Raw genomic sequence first — 16578 nt, forward strand, 5'->3', positions numbered from 1 at the left:
TCCTTTTCCTTCTTAAAAAATCAAGATCTACACATTGTATTCTACTTCTCATTTTTAATCCTGAGGTTTCCTCTCACAAGAATGATTTCCTAGTGTGAGTAGTTGATAACTCTTTAATCAATCACAAGGCTGTCTCTGAAAACTCTACGTCTCATTGAACCTTACTTATAGTCCAAATGAAATATCCTACCTCAGGTTGATCTTTTGGATACTTCTGAATCATAGAAAAGCTGAATTCTACTGTCAGCTGCTATAACAGAAAACCTCACAAGACAGATAGTCACCTTTTTAGTAACTGTATCAGCCTAGCTGTTTCATGACAGGCTACCAACTGGGGGGGGGGGACCCTGTACAGTGGTACCTCGGGTTAAGCACCTAATTCATTCCGGAGGTCCGTACTTAACCTGAAACTGTTCTTAACCTGAAGCACCACTTTAGCTAATGGGGCCTCCTGCTGCTGCCGCGCCGCCAGAGCACGATTTCTGTTCTCATCCTGAAGCAAAGTTCTTAACCTGAAGCACTATTTCTGGGTTAGTGGAGTCTGTAACCTGAAGCGTATGTAACCCGAGGTACCACTGTACATTATATCTCCCAGGCTTCAATAAAGCAAACTTTCAGTTCACTGAGGAAGGGGAAATAACTATTCACAAACCAAATAATTTATAAACAGAACAACGTTCTTGTGTTTAAATTCATTTTCATAATGTTAATTCCTAGGCGGCAGCACTCCTCTTTAACCTAGGAAACTTTCAGAAATTTGTACATCTTTGGATCAATATAGCTTCTTAGCAGTTAGCCAGACAGAACTTTCTGTGGAAGCAATTAACTTATCTCTGGTATTTTGCATGGCACTCTGTGTGTTTGGAGACATCACAGCGATATATACGTAAAACAAGAAGGCAAATAATCTGAAGCATTTAAAAACAGAAATAGAGGATTGTGGCATAATCAATATGTATTCACCGTAATCACTGACCATTTTTCTTTCTGTTTACTTTAACCATAATGTAGGAAAGCAAAACATCCCCAGATTTATGAAGCATGAAATAGATCATTTGGGATAATTGTGGAAATAGAAGCATGCTGACCTACATTTCTCAAGGCTTCCAAATATTCTCTTTCAAGTTCACTGCTACAGTGTTATCTCTTGAGACACAACATCAAGCCTAATTTTGTACTGATGGTGACTGCACGCTTTTAGGTTTTCAGATTAATTATTTCACAGCTCTTTTTTTTTTTGCTGTTTAATTATGAAGAGGAACCTTTTGCTGTTCTAGTATATTTATGTACACACAGACAGTTCATTGCCAAATCCTTGAACATGTGCATATATTGGAGACTAGTGATAGACTTCAAATGTGATTCAGCATATGCCACCCCTTCAAGTCTTCCTGTGTCTGTGTTGACCACAAATTCACCCCATGCACAGCAGACAGGGGAAGTTCACAATTTTAAGTGCTGATAGCAGGGTCTACCAGGTGGAAAGATGCTAAAATCCCACTTAATGTGGTCCCTGTGTCCCCAACAGCTTTCTACTCTTCCCAGCATGAGCTAAATAATTGTGCCTGACACCTATAATCTGCACAGGCACTGTACTAGTTGTTGCACTGATCTGTGTTAGTAAAAATATTAGGGTGAGAACAGATGGTACAGACAAGTTGGAACCTTTTCTGATATTTCCTTCCCCTCCTAAGTATAGCGCTAAAGCAGCTGGAGGATACTGCCATTTGAATGCAGCCTAACCGGGCAATCTTGTGCATGTTTACATGAAAGTAAATCCTGTTTTGTCCTATTAAATGTATTTAGGATTGAAGCCTAAGGCATTGAACAAGAAGTTTCCATGTAAGCGTGCTCTTGCCATCAGAAACACAAACTCGGAACTGCCTTTTCCTGAAACATCTGAGTTGAAACAATTTTATGGAAATAATCAATCTTTCTAGCTTTTTATTTGAAAATATCAATATGATATTTAAGTTTCATATATATCTATATCTAAAGTGGTATACAGTGGTACCTCGGGTTACATATGCTTCAGGTTACATATGCTTCAGGTTACAGACTCCGCTAACCCAGAAATAGTGCTTCAGGTTAAGAACTTTGCTTCAGGATAAGAACAGAAATCGTGCTCTGGCGGTGCAGCGGCAGCAGGAGGCCCCATTAGCTAAAGTGGTGCTTCAGGTTAAGAACAGTTTCAGGTTAAGTACGGACCTCCAGAACGAATTAAGTACTTAACCTGAGGTACCACTGTAAGATGAAATAAACAGACAACTACTGTGAAAGCTACTCTGTAGTCAGTTGATGTATGATTAATTTCTTTCTCAGCTTCAGAAAGTAAATCCACAAAGAGGAGACAACATTCTTTGTGACTCAAAAGAAACTAGCCTTCATTCATTTTCAAATCAAGTGCCTCACCCAATGGGGTCAAGATCCTACTCTGATTCAGACACCATGAAATTTGAAGATCGATCACTGTCGAAACTGAAGGAAAGTGACAGGTGCACTGCCACAGAAAACCTCTTTCTGGAAACACTGTCCCTTGATTCTCCAGATGATTCTGATGAACGACAGCCTCAGAAACTGGAACAAGAAAGGTTCTTAACTTGTGCAAATGAGGTGCGTCCATTGCTCTTTGTATTGTCAGCTCAGTTGTAATCCCATATCCCTGCAATTTTGTCAAAGGGTGCTTTCTACTGCTGTTTATATGGGGCCTTCTGGTGAATCAGTTCATTCTGGGAGTTGACTGTATGATTTAGCCACATGCACATTGGATCTTTCTTGCAGTGACTCTATTCAAACATTATGCTGCATATAGCCAGGGCCAACACACCCATGAGGCAAGTTGAGGCGACTACCTCAGGCAGCAGAATCTACAGGGGCAGCCAGTGCTGATGTTGATCTTTCTCCCCCCACCCACCCTCCTTGTTTCTGATGTATCTCTTCCCTCACCTTCTTCTTCCCTGGCACCATTTTGGGGTCCACCTCAGGTGCCAGAATGTCTTAGGCCAGCCCTACATATATTGTGATATAGATGCCACAATCTCACATCCCTACCATGGATAAGGAGAAGTTTGGTGGGGGACTGTGTTCCCTGATCTAGGCTATTAAAATTAGAATTGGTTATGGAGCACTTCCATTTCCCCCCACTGTTTATCATTTGTGTCTTCTTAATAGGGCTCTAAACAGTTACGTTTTTAAATTGTAGAAAAAGCTCTTTCCATAAAATAGAAGTTTTAAAAAGCTGGGCTTTTTAAAACCACCCCCTAGTCATAAAAATTATGACTAGGAGGAGGCTGTTCCTACACTGCATGTTGTGAGGAATCATTATGGTATTCCCCATATGATTAACGTAATGGTCTGCCCACACATTTAACAGCAATGGTATAATGAGTTTCAGTTGATGCTAATTATCGATATCTAGTAAATTTATAATGAAATAATGTCAAAAAGTAGATTTTATCTGATCTCAGCACTGCAAGGTCACTAATATCAAAGAGAGTAGCACAGAAAAGCAGCTTCAGACATGCAAATATAATACGAGATATGTACTAGTTGTCTTTATAATTATTAGAACTAAAAAAAAGTTGTGCTCTATTGAGAGATAATTAATCCGTGCGTCTGGTCTTAGCAATGTGAGAGTTATTTGTTTATACTCGTCAGTTCAACTGGGAATACTTTACACAGATGCATATAAAGAAAAAAATCCTTAATTATCCAAATATTGGAAGCATGGGGGAGGTCAGATATGCTCTTCAAAGGGTTTTCAAGAATTTGATATATTGAATAAAGTTAATGCAAATACAGCCCACAGGCGTCCAATATAGGCATATATGCAAGCTCAAAATTAACAGTTTTTTTACTTTCAGGAAGAAGAAATGCACAAGGGAAATCTTCAAAGGTGAGTAAAGTGGGGTGAAACATAGCACAAAATGAATTGCATGAATTATATTAACACACTTACCCTAAATTGGTTTCAAGATCTTAAAACTAGATACCAGAGGTTCAATTCTAGAATTTTACTGTGAATAAAACTCCCCACTATTCTGTAACATAATATTATGGAGAGGTGTCACACATGTGATTTCCCCCCTTAGTGATGACTTCTTACTTTTTGAAACCCTTTGTTGATATATTGCATGCCATTTAGTTTCTTCCTCAGTTTACCCATCAATAGCTGTGGTTAAGTGTAGGACAAAACAGCACAGAGGTTCAAATATAAAGTGAAAACAAAGCAGATTGCATTTTCTTTAAAATAGTGATATTGGCAGGTGGTGATGCTTATGTGTATGGTTACTTAAACTAGACGGTTAACTTCACTTTGTTAAAGTTGCTTTAAATAAGAATGTTTACACTATATGGTTACTACTACCCTAAATGATACAACAAATTCAATACAGACTTCCTATCAATTTTGTTAATTTGATGCTATGTGCTTCCTTCTTCAGGGCAATGTCTGTCTCCTCTATGTCAGAGTTCAAGCGTTTGATGGACATTTCTCCTTTTCTTCCTGAAAAGACTCTGCCTTCTTCCAGCAGCAAGGAGGAGATAACACCTCCTCTGTCTCCTGATGATCTGAAATACATTGAGGAATTCAACAAAACTTGGGATTACAACACTACCAGAAAAAATGGTGGAGCTGTAGAAAGACCTGGAGATACTTGGGCAGAGAGGACAGAGATTGGGAAGGCAATCAATAATTCAGTTCCAGATCCATTCCAACCACCTTCATGGTACCTCACCACCAGTGTTACTATGACAACTAATACCATGACCAGCCCTGAGCACTGCCAGAAACAACCACTGAGGAGTCATGTTGTTGCAGAAAAAATGGGAGTTAAGGTCTTTCATAGTCCGCCAGTTGTTCGCAGGTTTGAAACCTCAGTGGTAGCTAGCAACGAAGGGAAAAGCCAGTCAGAACCAGACTTTTTGTTCCCCATGACCAAAGTTAAGGGAAATGGGGGCGAGACAAAAGGTGCTTCTTCAGAAGTGTTTGGGCGATGGTCTTCTGACCTCTCCAAACACCACAACGATTTCCTGGAAAGTGGTATTCATCCTATTGAACGTCCTATTTGCACTACTTTGGGTTTTGCGTCCTCCTTGCACAGCCTGGAGATGTCCAAAAACATGAGTGATGACATGAAAGAGGTAGCTTTTTCTGTCAGAAATGCAATACGTTCAAATTCGACAGAGCTTCAGTTCAAAGACACAGCTTGTCAGACTAATGGGTTGAGAACTACGGGCACACAGACCACTCAAACTATCAGTGTGGGCTTACAGACAGAAACTTTGCGTAGTATCACAAGCAGTCCACACAGGTGTCTGACACCAAAGGGGGGTACTACACCTGTCTCATCACCATCAAGAAGCTTAAGGAGCAGGCAGGTGGCACCTGCTATTGAAAAGGTCCAGGCCAAATTTGAACGCACATGTTGTTCTCCCAAATATGGCTCCCCAAAATTACAGAAGAAAGCCTTTTCCAAATCAGATCAGCCAAATAACAGGACATTACCAAGCACACCTCAGAAAGGGTTCAGTGAATCTGCTTGGGCCAGATCAACCACCACAAGGGAGAGTCCAGTTCATACTACTATCAATGATGGCCTCTCCAGTTTATTCAATATCATTGACCATACCCCTGTGGTTCATGACGCCCTCCAAAAATGCTCCAGGTCCAGCAGCCGATCAAGGTCAGCAGAACCCAGGTCAGAACTGGGTCCTATGCAAGACATGTGCACAAGTATCCGTGGTAGGTCACCCAGTCCCCTCCGTTTTGGCACAGAGCTACAAAAGGATGAAGGAGCTGAAACGACAAGTATCAGGCAGGACTTATCAGCTCCTCCGGGATATACTCTTACAGAAAATGCTGCCAGAATTCTCAACAAGAAACTTATGGAGCATGCCTTAAAGGAGGAGAAAAGGCTAGCTTCATACAGCCCTCCCAGTCTTAGCAATGAGAACAGCACAGGAGAAATAAACAAAGTTGAACCAGGGTCCATTGAGGTAATGAGTTTTATCCTTGTATAGTAAACCTTTTTAGATGATGAATGTTATTTGTGAATGTTGATTAAAATATAAATGTGCAAACATTTTTAAGCAAAAGGGAATTGACTGTATAATGTATGCTTCTTTGAGACTGCATTTTGGAAGAACTTTAATGCAACATTTTTCTATACTTCACACACATTTGTGGGGGGGACGTGGCATTTGTATATAATAGAGATATAAGTAGCAATGGGTCTTTAAATGAATGCACCATGATGATGGATCAAGCCATAAGATGATCATATGGAGGAGTGTTTCATTGTAATATATTTGAAAGATAACACAGCAGTTTTCATATGCGGTATAATTTAAAAAATTAATTAACTTGTATTTCATACAGTAACATCATGACAATTTTTAATGGATGTCAGTACAATTTTAAGCAAGTTTATTTATCAAAAGTAAGTTCTGCTGAATGCAGTAGAACATAGAAAGTTTGTTTTAGGAACTGGAGATTTCATATACACAAAAGGCACTATTTGCCACACTCGAGTATCCATGCACATTTGCTTTGAAACTAGCCAGTTTTGTGATCAAAGCCTCCTGAGACAAATAGGTTTTCAGAGACTTTCTGAAAGTCTGGAAGGTGGTAGCACTCTGGAGGTCAGCTAGTGATGAATTCCAGACACAGCTTTGGAAGCTACTGACTACAACAAATTTGCCCACAAATTTACTTTTGGGATGGAGGAAACTTTCAGCAGGGCCTCTTTCTTTGGTCTCAGAAGATTTACGGAAGGATACACTGTCCATAATGCATCCCAGCAAATATCTTCCTACTACATCTTTGAACCCCTAGATGAATTCTATAATCTTCATAAGTATCCTGCAACATTGCTGTATTGCTCCTTGAGCTGCTCCAGATGTTAATATTTTTCTGGATAGTTCACCTGTGCCATCATGTTTGAAAACTATGTGAGGGTTGCGCCTTGGATTACATGTATTTGAAAGCAGAGCAGCACAATAGATGTGATTTTCACCCAAGGTTGTATGGTTTTTCTCCTATGTGAAAATTATGTATAAAGATGATTATGAAAGGTTTACTGATGATCAAGTATGGTCTTATGGATAGAAGTTGTCTTCGGTCAAGGTTTAAATTCCAGTTCAGAAATGAATTCACTTAGGGGCATGTCATGGTAACTCTTGTTATTCTTGAATAAGTGCAGTATTTGCATTTGCAATCCTGTACCTACCTACTTGGGAGTAAGCTCCACTGAACTCTAAGTAGACATGTATAGAATTGCACTACAATTTCCAAAACTAGTAACTGAAGTTAACCTTAAATATACACATTTTATAATCTCTTAACATAAAGTAATAATTAAGAAGTGTTACATAAAGGCAAACATGTTGTGTGGGCAACTTTTATAACCAAATGTCACATACAGGGGAAAAGAAATATTGCCATTGTGTGGTGTGTTACTACTCTTGTTATATCATCTTTTCACAATGGCAGTTACTTCACAGGAACTGACTTCTGTTGCTTGGAAGTTGTTTGAACTCACTTCCATAATTCCACAAAAAGATACAAGTCTCGTTGAGGGTGCTTCCAGACAGGTCTTAATATTGTAAATGTGTTGTAAACAATTATTATTTTTTAAACTTACTGGATTTTCCTCAAAAAGGGTAAATCCAAATTAATTTGGGGAGTGAGGATACTGGCTGGCATTTTTATGGCAGTGACATTGTGGGGACGCTGCAAAAATGTTGTGTGCAGGAAGAGAACCACTCCCACAGCAAATGCTTTTCTAGAAGCACCCTGAGTAATGCTCCACAAATATGTGGGATGGTGAACTTTGAAAGGCTCAAGTCCAAAGGATGGGCGTTTAAAATGTGATAGCCCGATGAAAAGTTTATGGAATAATCACTTAGAGCAAGTCAGTTTAGGAAGTTACTTGCTAATGGCTTCTATTCAGATTACCAAATGCATTTTTGCTCGTTTGGTGGCTGGGCTGAACTTAAAATGGCATGCCATATGAAGTAAAGCATCCTGTCAGTATTGCTCCTTTCTTGATTCTGGCAGTGGGAGTGTTCCAAATTAGCCAATCTGCTCATACTGAAAGAATAATTTATTTCTGCTCTGCAGGAATAATGCATCACTGATTTTTGAATACCCGCATGGAATGCCAGTTAGAAGCTTGTTGCTATTTCATTTGTGCTTCTTACAATTGTTTTCTTCAAATTTTCCATTTAGGATGCCTTCTGTGATACTTGCTAAAATATAGAATATTTGTGTGCATTCACATGCATATGTGTATTATGTATACACATGTTAAATACACACTGGTGGTTTTTTCATATATGTATATATATATATTGCTCTGTCCCAGGGCAATATGATAAGTTTTGTATCCTCAAAATGCTGTTTTCGAAATGCCCTCTACATCTGCCCTGACCCTACCTCTGCCAAACGTCTATCTGATTAGGAAGTCATGGCATCTATATACAAGAAACTTCTTCAGGTCACAATAAAAACAAAATGTCTGGTTTTTCCTTGAGCTGCCAAGAACTTTGCATACATTCGCCATAGTTCTGTTATTCAAGAAGCTGGGAAAGAGAAGAGCTCCTGAAGAAAGTCCAGCAGACCACATTATTTGGCAAGAGAGCTACTGTAGCTGCTGTGCTGTGTCATGCTTCATATTCTGTTCCTAATTGCGTGGCCCTCGCTGCATACTGCCCTCTCTGCTGACAACCGTTTCCAGCGCTAGAACAGATGGCATCAGAATGCTTTCTCTTTTTTTGCTTCTGCTTTTTCTCCCCTTCCTTAAAGGCAAAGACAAAACAGCAAATTCATATCCACTAGATGTGATTTGTCACCCAGTCTTTCCGATTCTTGCTATATGAACCCATTCCTTGCCTTTAAAAAAAAAATAGACAGAAACTTTCTAATTTCAAAACTTATTCGGACTTTGGAATACATTTGGAACAAGTGGAATACATGCTTACCAATCAGATATAGTCTTTAATGCCATACCCTCATGTAAAGACAATGCTAAAAATTGGGGGTGTGTCCCATTTTCTCAGTGTGATGTTAGCAGTTTACTGCATCTTTCACATAGCCTCTCCAATTATGGCTGCGGCATAATACATGTTAGCAGTAAAATATGGAGAGCTCTTCAATGCTGACTACATTTCTCTGGTTTAAATATTCTTTCCAACCTACTTCCTCTTTTTTTCCCTCTGTCTGTCTATGTCCAGAACCAAACTGTCTTACTAACTGCCCCCTGGGGACCCTAACCCTGCCTGCCTCACTGCTGTAAGTCCTTTCTACCTTTGTTTCCAAAATTCTTTACTTAAAACAACAACTTTTACTTGGTGTAGAAGTATAAACCGAAGAAACAGCAGCATTCCCTGTCACTGGCATGAGCTGACAGTGGATTCCAAATAGAGAATGAAGCTTTTGAGTCATATAGCTCTGTCCTCTAAAACATTTCCCACCAAGTATTATTCATTAGTCACTGTCATGAACACTCTCAAACCAGCATGTTTCCTCTTAAACCAGGTCCATTCCATGGAACTAAGTTGAACCAAATTAGTTTTAACGCAGCTTTGCTAGCTATAGGATCCTGCCCACAATGGCCACAGTGCAGTTTTGAAGGTATTTTTACTTGTTGTTCTGTCGTTCTCCATCATTTATTGCACCTGTTAATATAATTATTCAGTTTCCAGATAAATAGGGCAGAGCCAGCTGCCTTGTTAGGGTCATGCTTTAGATGCAGCAACATGCTCCATTGCTTTTGCTGTGGCAGCTGAAGACCAATCCACAGGATAAGGTCAGTAAAAGCCCCACAGAAGGCTGGGAGTAAAATGGAAAGAATCTCTACATAGCTAGTTTCGAGACTAATGGTGCATTCAGACTTTCATAAATATAGAATTTGCCATTGCAGCATGATAGCGTTGTCATTGCAAAAGATTTCATTGCATGGTGAGTCATTCCTTTTCTCTCAGATGGAAAGGAAATGGGAAGAAAGCTTCGCAAGGTGAGATGGTTGCCTCACTGAACAAGTCTGTCCTACAGATGTATTTGAACATACGTAGTTTGAGAGGCAGGGCTCCTGGGAGTGCACATTCATTACATGTTCAAGACATGCAAACTCTTCTGCAGGCACAAGCACATGGAAAACCATTCTCTGTGTTTGCAGCAGAAGTTGGCTGTGCACAGCACTGATTGGCTGGAAGGGATGATGGCATGAGTTTTCCTCCTCACAGCTTTTCATCTGTTTTAAAATGGGTCCTGCTTTTAAAAAAGAAAAAGGAGACACAACTAGAGAGGAGCCAAGCAGTTGTGATCTCCACTCTGAGGGTCTGCCCATTTGCTTGTTCACACTGAGGCATATTTGCATTTAGGATTATGTGTGAACCAGGCCAGTGCTGTCCATTACTAGTAAAGTGGTTGCACCGAAGCATCTTATTTATCCTGTCTCATATTATAGACACTCTAAGCAGCAGACTTAAACATAACCATGTATGCCAAAACAAAACCTGCCAGTCCTTTATTCACTGAAAGCAGCTATAAATGGTGTGTACTACATACTGGAGTGCAGAAATAAATGTGGGCCTAATTCTGCCTTTCTCTTAAAGCTGCGATAGAAAGTTGTCTGAAATAGGAGTAACTTCACTGAAATAAATTAATAAACGTGGCCATGTATTTAGCAAGAATAAGTCAGAGTAACCAAAATTCAACTGAGCTGCGCATATAATTACATCTAGAAAAACATAGTCTCAGTCCATCTTTTCTTATGGTAGACGCTGGGCATGGTTTTAGTATTGTACCATATTTTAACAAGATGGAGACGTATAATTTCTTTCCAATGGGCATGAATGTATTCTTCACCTTATTGGATGTTTCTTGATAGCTTTCTAGTACAAAAGCTCTATTACTGATTTAAAATGCTAGGAATTCTCAATTTAATGGGATCTTGAAGGGTAGCATTTTGTCTCTAGCGCTTGAGCTAAAGAGATTCGGCACTTGCTAGAGGCCCGATACATACAGAATATGTATCCAATGTATACCATCTCTTTATTCAGTTTCCAGGCACTCTCCCCCATAAAGTGTTGTGGTCCTTTTCTCTCCATAGAGAAAGGGCTTTTTCAAGGGTAGCTTGAAGACAATAACATGAGTGCAACCTCTCTTCATTCCATGACATTGTGTTTTGTGCATCCTGTTTCAGTCTGTTTCTGTCTCTTCTGCCCTTGCTTTTCTGAAGCAACCATCCTGTGCACAATTACCTAAGAGTAAGTCCCCCCCTGAATTCTGTGGGACTTACTTTTGAGTTACATGGTTAGGGATTGTGGAGCAAAATACTTAACTGTCAATGTCTGCTTTATATCATGTTACCAGGCTCAGCATCCTCCTGTCTTTTACTGCCTTTGTTCCATTTTTATAGCATGTTGTGGTAAATCTCTCACTCCATTTAACATGTGTCTTTGGCTCTTATTCAGTAACTTATTCCATAACTCTTACTATGTGGTATATAACTTCCAGCTTTGTATACTGCTAGGGTACATTTTGATTTGGATTTTTGTATAGCTTACATATCACTCTCTCACCTGTTTAGTGATTTACACCCTCATTGTGGACCTTTTTCTTCTATGTGTTGATAATCTTAGCACTTTTTGCTTTTCGATTCTTAAAGGTACACAGTGGAAACCTGATTATGTGCTTTGGCAAGTTTACACCTCTGTACAAATTGTACGCAAAATTCTCCATTCTGTAGGAAAGACTGTAATTACTAGCTGCCATCATCAGTCCTAAAATATAAATAAGCTATCAGTGTGAAACATCACAGTTAAAGGCTGTGTACTCCAAATGCAATCAGGCCTTGCATTAAGTTTACTTTTCTGGTCTTTAACTTTTCTCCTTCAGTAGTCCTGGGTTGCAGATTGATTTGGGCTGTGGCCAAGGCTGACAAGGCCTTGAAGCATCCTGAAGTAGTACCCCATGTGACTGATTTCTAAAAGTGGCACTCTTTCCTTCTACTTGGATTGATCGATCTCTTTGTGCAATTACAAAAGGGGGAGGGGTGCTCCAATTAAGAAGTGTGGAGCCAGAGGTTGGGGGATGATTTTCATTTTTTTACTTCAAGTAAATAGATATCAGTGACCGGTGTTAGCTGGAGCTGCTTGTCTGTTATACTACTTTCAGTTCGCTTATAAAGGTCAGTTTAGGTCAGTTTTAAGTCAGTAATATTGTTTAGCAATTGCCCACCATTGCTCTTTGGTCCAAATTATTTTTAAATCCAAGTACACTGAGAGGAAATAGCACTTTCTATTCTGAGTGTTCTTCAGTTGATGATTATATCATAATTTTATAGAGAATATTACTGGAACAAACCTGACCAATTGTCCTCTCACTAGCAAATGCAACATCCAGCATCATTGAAAAACGTATTAAAGATATTTGGGGGCACTTCACATGATGGAACTGCCTCACATCAAGTATTTTAGTTATGCCTACAGCCAGTGTTTATAATTATGAACATATTTAAACAGTATACTTCTCCTGAATGTGAACATTTTGAGCCAGACTGCATTTGACAGCAAGAGAATTTTGTGCAGAATCAAGTCCAAATTTCTCTAGCTCATTGGGAAGGTGCAATTGAATAGCAGCATGAGTAGACAAGATGAGGTGTTAGAAATCTCCCCTATTCAACCATTCTTCTTCCTGGGTGCACTTTGTTGTTGTTAAGTAACCTTTGAGGTGACTCCAAGATCAGAAGTAAACCTCACTGGGATAAAACTGGTATTAAAAATGGGGTGGGTTGGAAATTCGCCTCCCTCCTCGCCCTCCAGCCTTGTATTATAGGAGACTGGCAGGACTCTGTTTGGGCCTCCTCTAGTTGCCACCTCAGTTATTTTCTTCCAAAATCCTAGTAAGTGAATGTTGGTCAGAGACATCAGTTCACTTAAACTGCTTGCCTCATCCTTTCATATTTTGCCTCATTGGTTACAGGCAAAAGTCAAGAATTTAAGAGCTGTCTACAAAAATGTGTTTTTTGCTGCTTTGGTTTCCTTGCCAAATTACATATGCTTAGATTTTGGATTTAGCTTTCTTTCATTGTGTGATATATAAATTGGTAATTTTGTTCCTCTCCATTTTTTCACAAAAAAGGAACTACCTTGTTCCGCACTTGCTCCATCCTTAGAATCCTGCTTCTCCCGACCAGAGAGACCAGCGAATCGACGCCCACCTTCCCGATGGGCCTCACATTCCCCTACTGCCTCACTATCTCAGTTAACTGGGGAGGAATATGGAAGCATGGAACTGCCGTTGGAGAACCCAAACCAGTGATGCAAGCCTGCATGAATTATCACAGAATAATTCACTGTCTTTTGCATAGTAGCACCATTACCATGGCCAGTCTCTGTCACTGAGGAGAGCTCAATTTGCAGAGGTTAAAGAATGTTCTAGAATGCAGCTGCTTTGTGCACCTGAGAAACAGATGTTTCTAGAATGAAACAGTTAATGTGCCTGTAATAACTTATTTTTTTCATAGCTCAGAAAACTATTTTTGCCTCCATCTTTTCTACACACAGTATATTAGGATCTAAAAGATATGCAGATAAAGATAAGGTTTTAAATAAAACATGAATTATGTTTCAAGGGAAACTGAATGTGTTCTCTCTTTCCCACTCTCTGACTACTGACTGCCTTCTGTTATATTTGCACCGTTAAGGTTTGGGTTTTGTTTTTTTGTTTTTTAAATTAGAATTTTAAGTTAATTATGTTGGTTATCATTTTGAAAAAGAAAATTCATAGAGGTGCTTTAGCATGTCTGAAGCAGTAACTTTTAAGTAGTGAAAAAGCCATTGAACTAGTTGACTAGAGTTGTCTTAAATAAACTAGAGGGGAATGCAGGGAATATGGAATGAAATGTTTAGAAAAGGGTGGGGGGGAGCCTCAGACAGTCTTAATGAAGTGAGCTGTACGATACATACACACACAAAAGATTTGCATGTCATTAGCTTCCTAGCACTTTAGTGCATGTACACACTGCTACTGTACTCTCACTCTCACATCCGTGTCTCAATTTCTTTCCCTGTTATATTGTTGTGAATTTATCTGTACTGTACTTTTAATGTTGGTATTCTTGCATTGATTGTACAAAAAAGATTTTTAAATAATTGTTCAAACAGTTCAACTGACTATGTACAGTGTTTATTGAAAACTTCCCTTGTTTGAGGGAAAGCACTGAGAACTCTGGGCATACTAAATTGTAACTGGCCTTGTTTTAAGAGTCTGTTTGAGACCATGTGGTGTGGAAATAAATTCCTCAGTATTTACAAAATGCTGGAGTTTGTTTGAAGCTTGATATTCCTAAACCTGTTTCCCATCTATTACATGAATGCTAGCAAACATCTTTAACAAGATAGAAGAATTTGAATATGAACAAATGGACATGTACAACCTCCCCCCCCAAAAAAAGCTGAACTTGTAGAGTATGAAGAACTATATTGGGAGCTGACTTAGTTGGTCTTTAAGAACTGACTTAGTTGGTCTTTAAGGTGCTACTGGAAGGAATTTGTTTTGTTTTGACTATGGCAGACCAACACGGCTACCTATCTATATTGGGAGTGTTCTTTGCTGTTTGCAAAAGAAAGAAAAAATCTAGTTCACTAGGGTGGCAGTTTCTTTTTTCATGTTTCCTTTGATATTTAGTGTTTGATCATGAGCATATGCTGATACCATCTATCAAAACAGATAAAATTTAAAAGCCAGACTTAAAAGCCAGATTTAACACATTCTTGTATCATACCAGGTAAGAATTGGCAGACGTTTGCTTTTCTTACAAGTATCTTTGCTCTGAAAGCATTTATGGGCAGTTAGGACAACGCAAGGATGACTAGTGCTGTGTGATCTTGAGCCATTTTTCAACTGTGCCTCCTATTGCATTCCCAGAGGCCACATCAGAACTTCTGAGCACTTAAAAGGGGCCTCCTGAGCATTTGCCCTTCAGTTCCTCTTGGCACCCTAGTCAAGTATTTCACATTTTTTAATTGTTAGGAACAACATAAAGAGGAAGACGATAGGGGCTGAAAGAGAAAGGAAAAATGTGTATAGAGGCTATGTTGCAAGGAAACACAATAAGACTGTAGATCATCTTTAGTGCTAAGTTGGTACAGAAGCTAAGAAAGGTGCCCTAACTTACAGTTTCTGTGTCTTTTTTTGTGTGAATAGGCACACATATAATTCTTTAATTGTGATACCAACATTTCTTTTAATTTTTTGAGCTCAAGGAATAATGCTGTACATTATCTTCCCAATCAGCAATACAGTAGTATCTCAATGTGTACTGGAAAACTTTGTTTATCTTACAGCCAGAGATGTCTCACATGGTTTGATAAGTGAGAAAGGATCAATTCTATTAGATATTTCCAGTCTTTTCAAACTCAAATCTCAAAAGAAATGGGTTGATTCAGCTGATGAATTTCAGTAGTAATTTGATAATTCTGCCTCAGATGAGAATTATGAAATAAGCACCTTGGATAGTGCAGTCCTTTTGATAGATACAGTATTGTTATCTGCTGGAGGTTTTGATACAATTGAGGTGTATACGTTTTGTTAAATAAATAGTCGATCGGATTAAAGAGAAAGAACTAGTTGCAGTGGTGTAATCACTCCTCTCCAATTAACTCTAATGCATTGGGCCAGGAGATGTAATTTCATTTCTTTATTTCCTCAGGTTAAAAAAAGATGAAGCTGATACCCCAGAAACATAAGCTTTCTTTTTCCTATATAGAAAGATACAAATGGGAAAACAGATTATAAGGAGTGCAGCCTAGGGCTTCTTTGAATATTCATAATCAGTCTTCCTAAAGAGAGAGAAAGAGAGAAAACGAGAGAAAGAGTCACACATAACTAGGCACACATAACTAGTTAATGACTCCCAGAAGCGATGTTTGCTCTCTGAAATCAGTGCACACAGCCAAGCCATCGGATTAGTCCTTAGCCATCCTGAAATAGTAAGGTGTGTCAGGATAAGCAGCTTGCCATGGTTTGTCAAGTAAACTGCTTACATAACTGCAGGAATAACTGATACAAGAGGCCGGCTGAACCCAAGGAGCCAGAAAAGAAAAGAAGAGAGGGAGCCAAATGCATAAGGAAAGCCCTTCAAAAGATCTGAAACCCACATTAATGTAACGTTATGTTCCCTGCGGTCAAATCCTTGAGCACAACAATATCAAATATGTCGCCCAAGATCTTTAAAAGCATGTGGGCTTTCACGTTTTAATTATGACAGCGTTATTTTTCTGTTTTAACAAATATATTTTCTTTGTTAATATGACTGATATGTTCTGCAACATGGATATGTTCTGCAAAAGATTTAAGGTAACTTCTGTCTCAGCTTTATAAAAGCTTTATGTCCACTGGGTGCAATTGTGCTGGCGAATTACAAACTGAAGGACTGAGCAGAAGCTTAGATAGAAATAAATAAACAGGCTGGTGTAGGTTTTCAGTATGATGCTTCCCTTTGCTTTTTTGTTATATCATTTCTCACCTCCAAAAAGATTTATTTTTATTTTTATTTTCTCTTTACAGAC

General features: G+C 39.0%; 1 protein-coding gene and 1 long non-coding RNA gene across 10 annotated transcripts in view; one reads left to right on the forward strand and one right to left on the reverse strand.

Moving 5' to 3' along the window:
* Positions 1–14324, forward strand: part of MTCL1 (microtubule crosslinking factor 1) — a 99816-nt gene extending 85492 nt beyond the window's left edge. For 8 of the 9 annotated variants that reach the window (XM_081873790.1, XM_081873791.1, XM_081873792.1 and 5 more), the window contains 4 exons: positions 2323–2613; positions 3864–3895; positions 4443–5997; positions 13148–14324. In XM_081873790.1, coding sequence (XP_081729916.1) covers positions 2323–2613; positions 3864–3895; positions 4443–5997; positions 13148–13327 — 2058 coding nt within the window. In that variant the 3' untranslated portion in view covers positions 13328–14324. Of the gene's footprint in view, positions 1–2322; positions 2614–3863; positions 3896–4442; positions 5998–9234; positions 9293–13147 lie in introns of all 9 variants that reach the window. The other variant, XM_081873797.1, reaches the window with a different exon arrangement.
* LOC309348555 lies at positions 6405–10293 on the reverse strand. Its single transcript, XR_014159476.1, has 2 exons — positions 9861–10293; positions 6405–8795 (listed from the first exon to the last, which is right to left on the reverse strand). It is a non-coding gene; the product is annotated as an uncharacterized lncRNA (long non-coding RNA).
* Positions 14325–16578: the final 2254 nt, after the last annotated feature.

This window comes from Podarcis erhardii (assembly GCF_964252035.2).
Source record: "Podarcis erhardii genome assembly, chromosome: 8".
Classification (NCBI taxonomy): domain Eukaryota; kingdom Metazoa; phylum Chordata; class Lepidosauria; order Squamata; family Lacertidae; genus Podarcis; species Podarcis erhardii.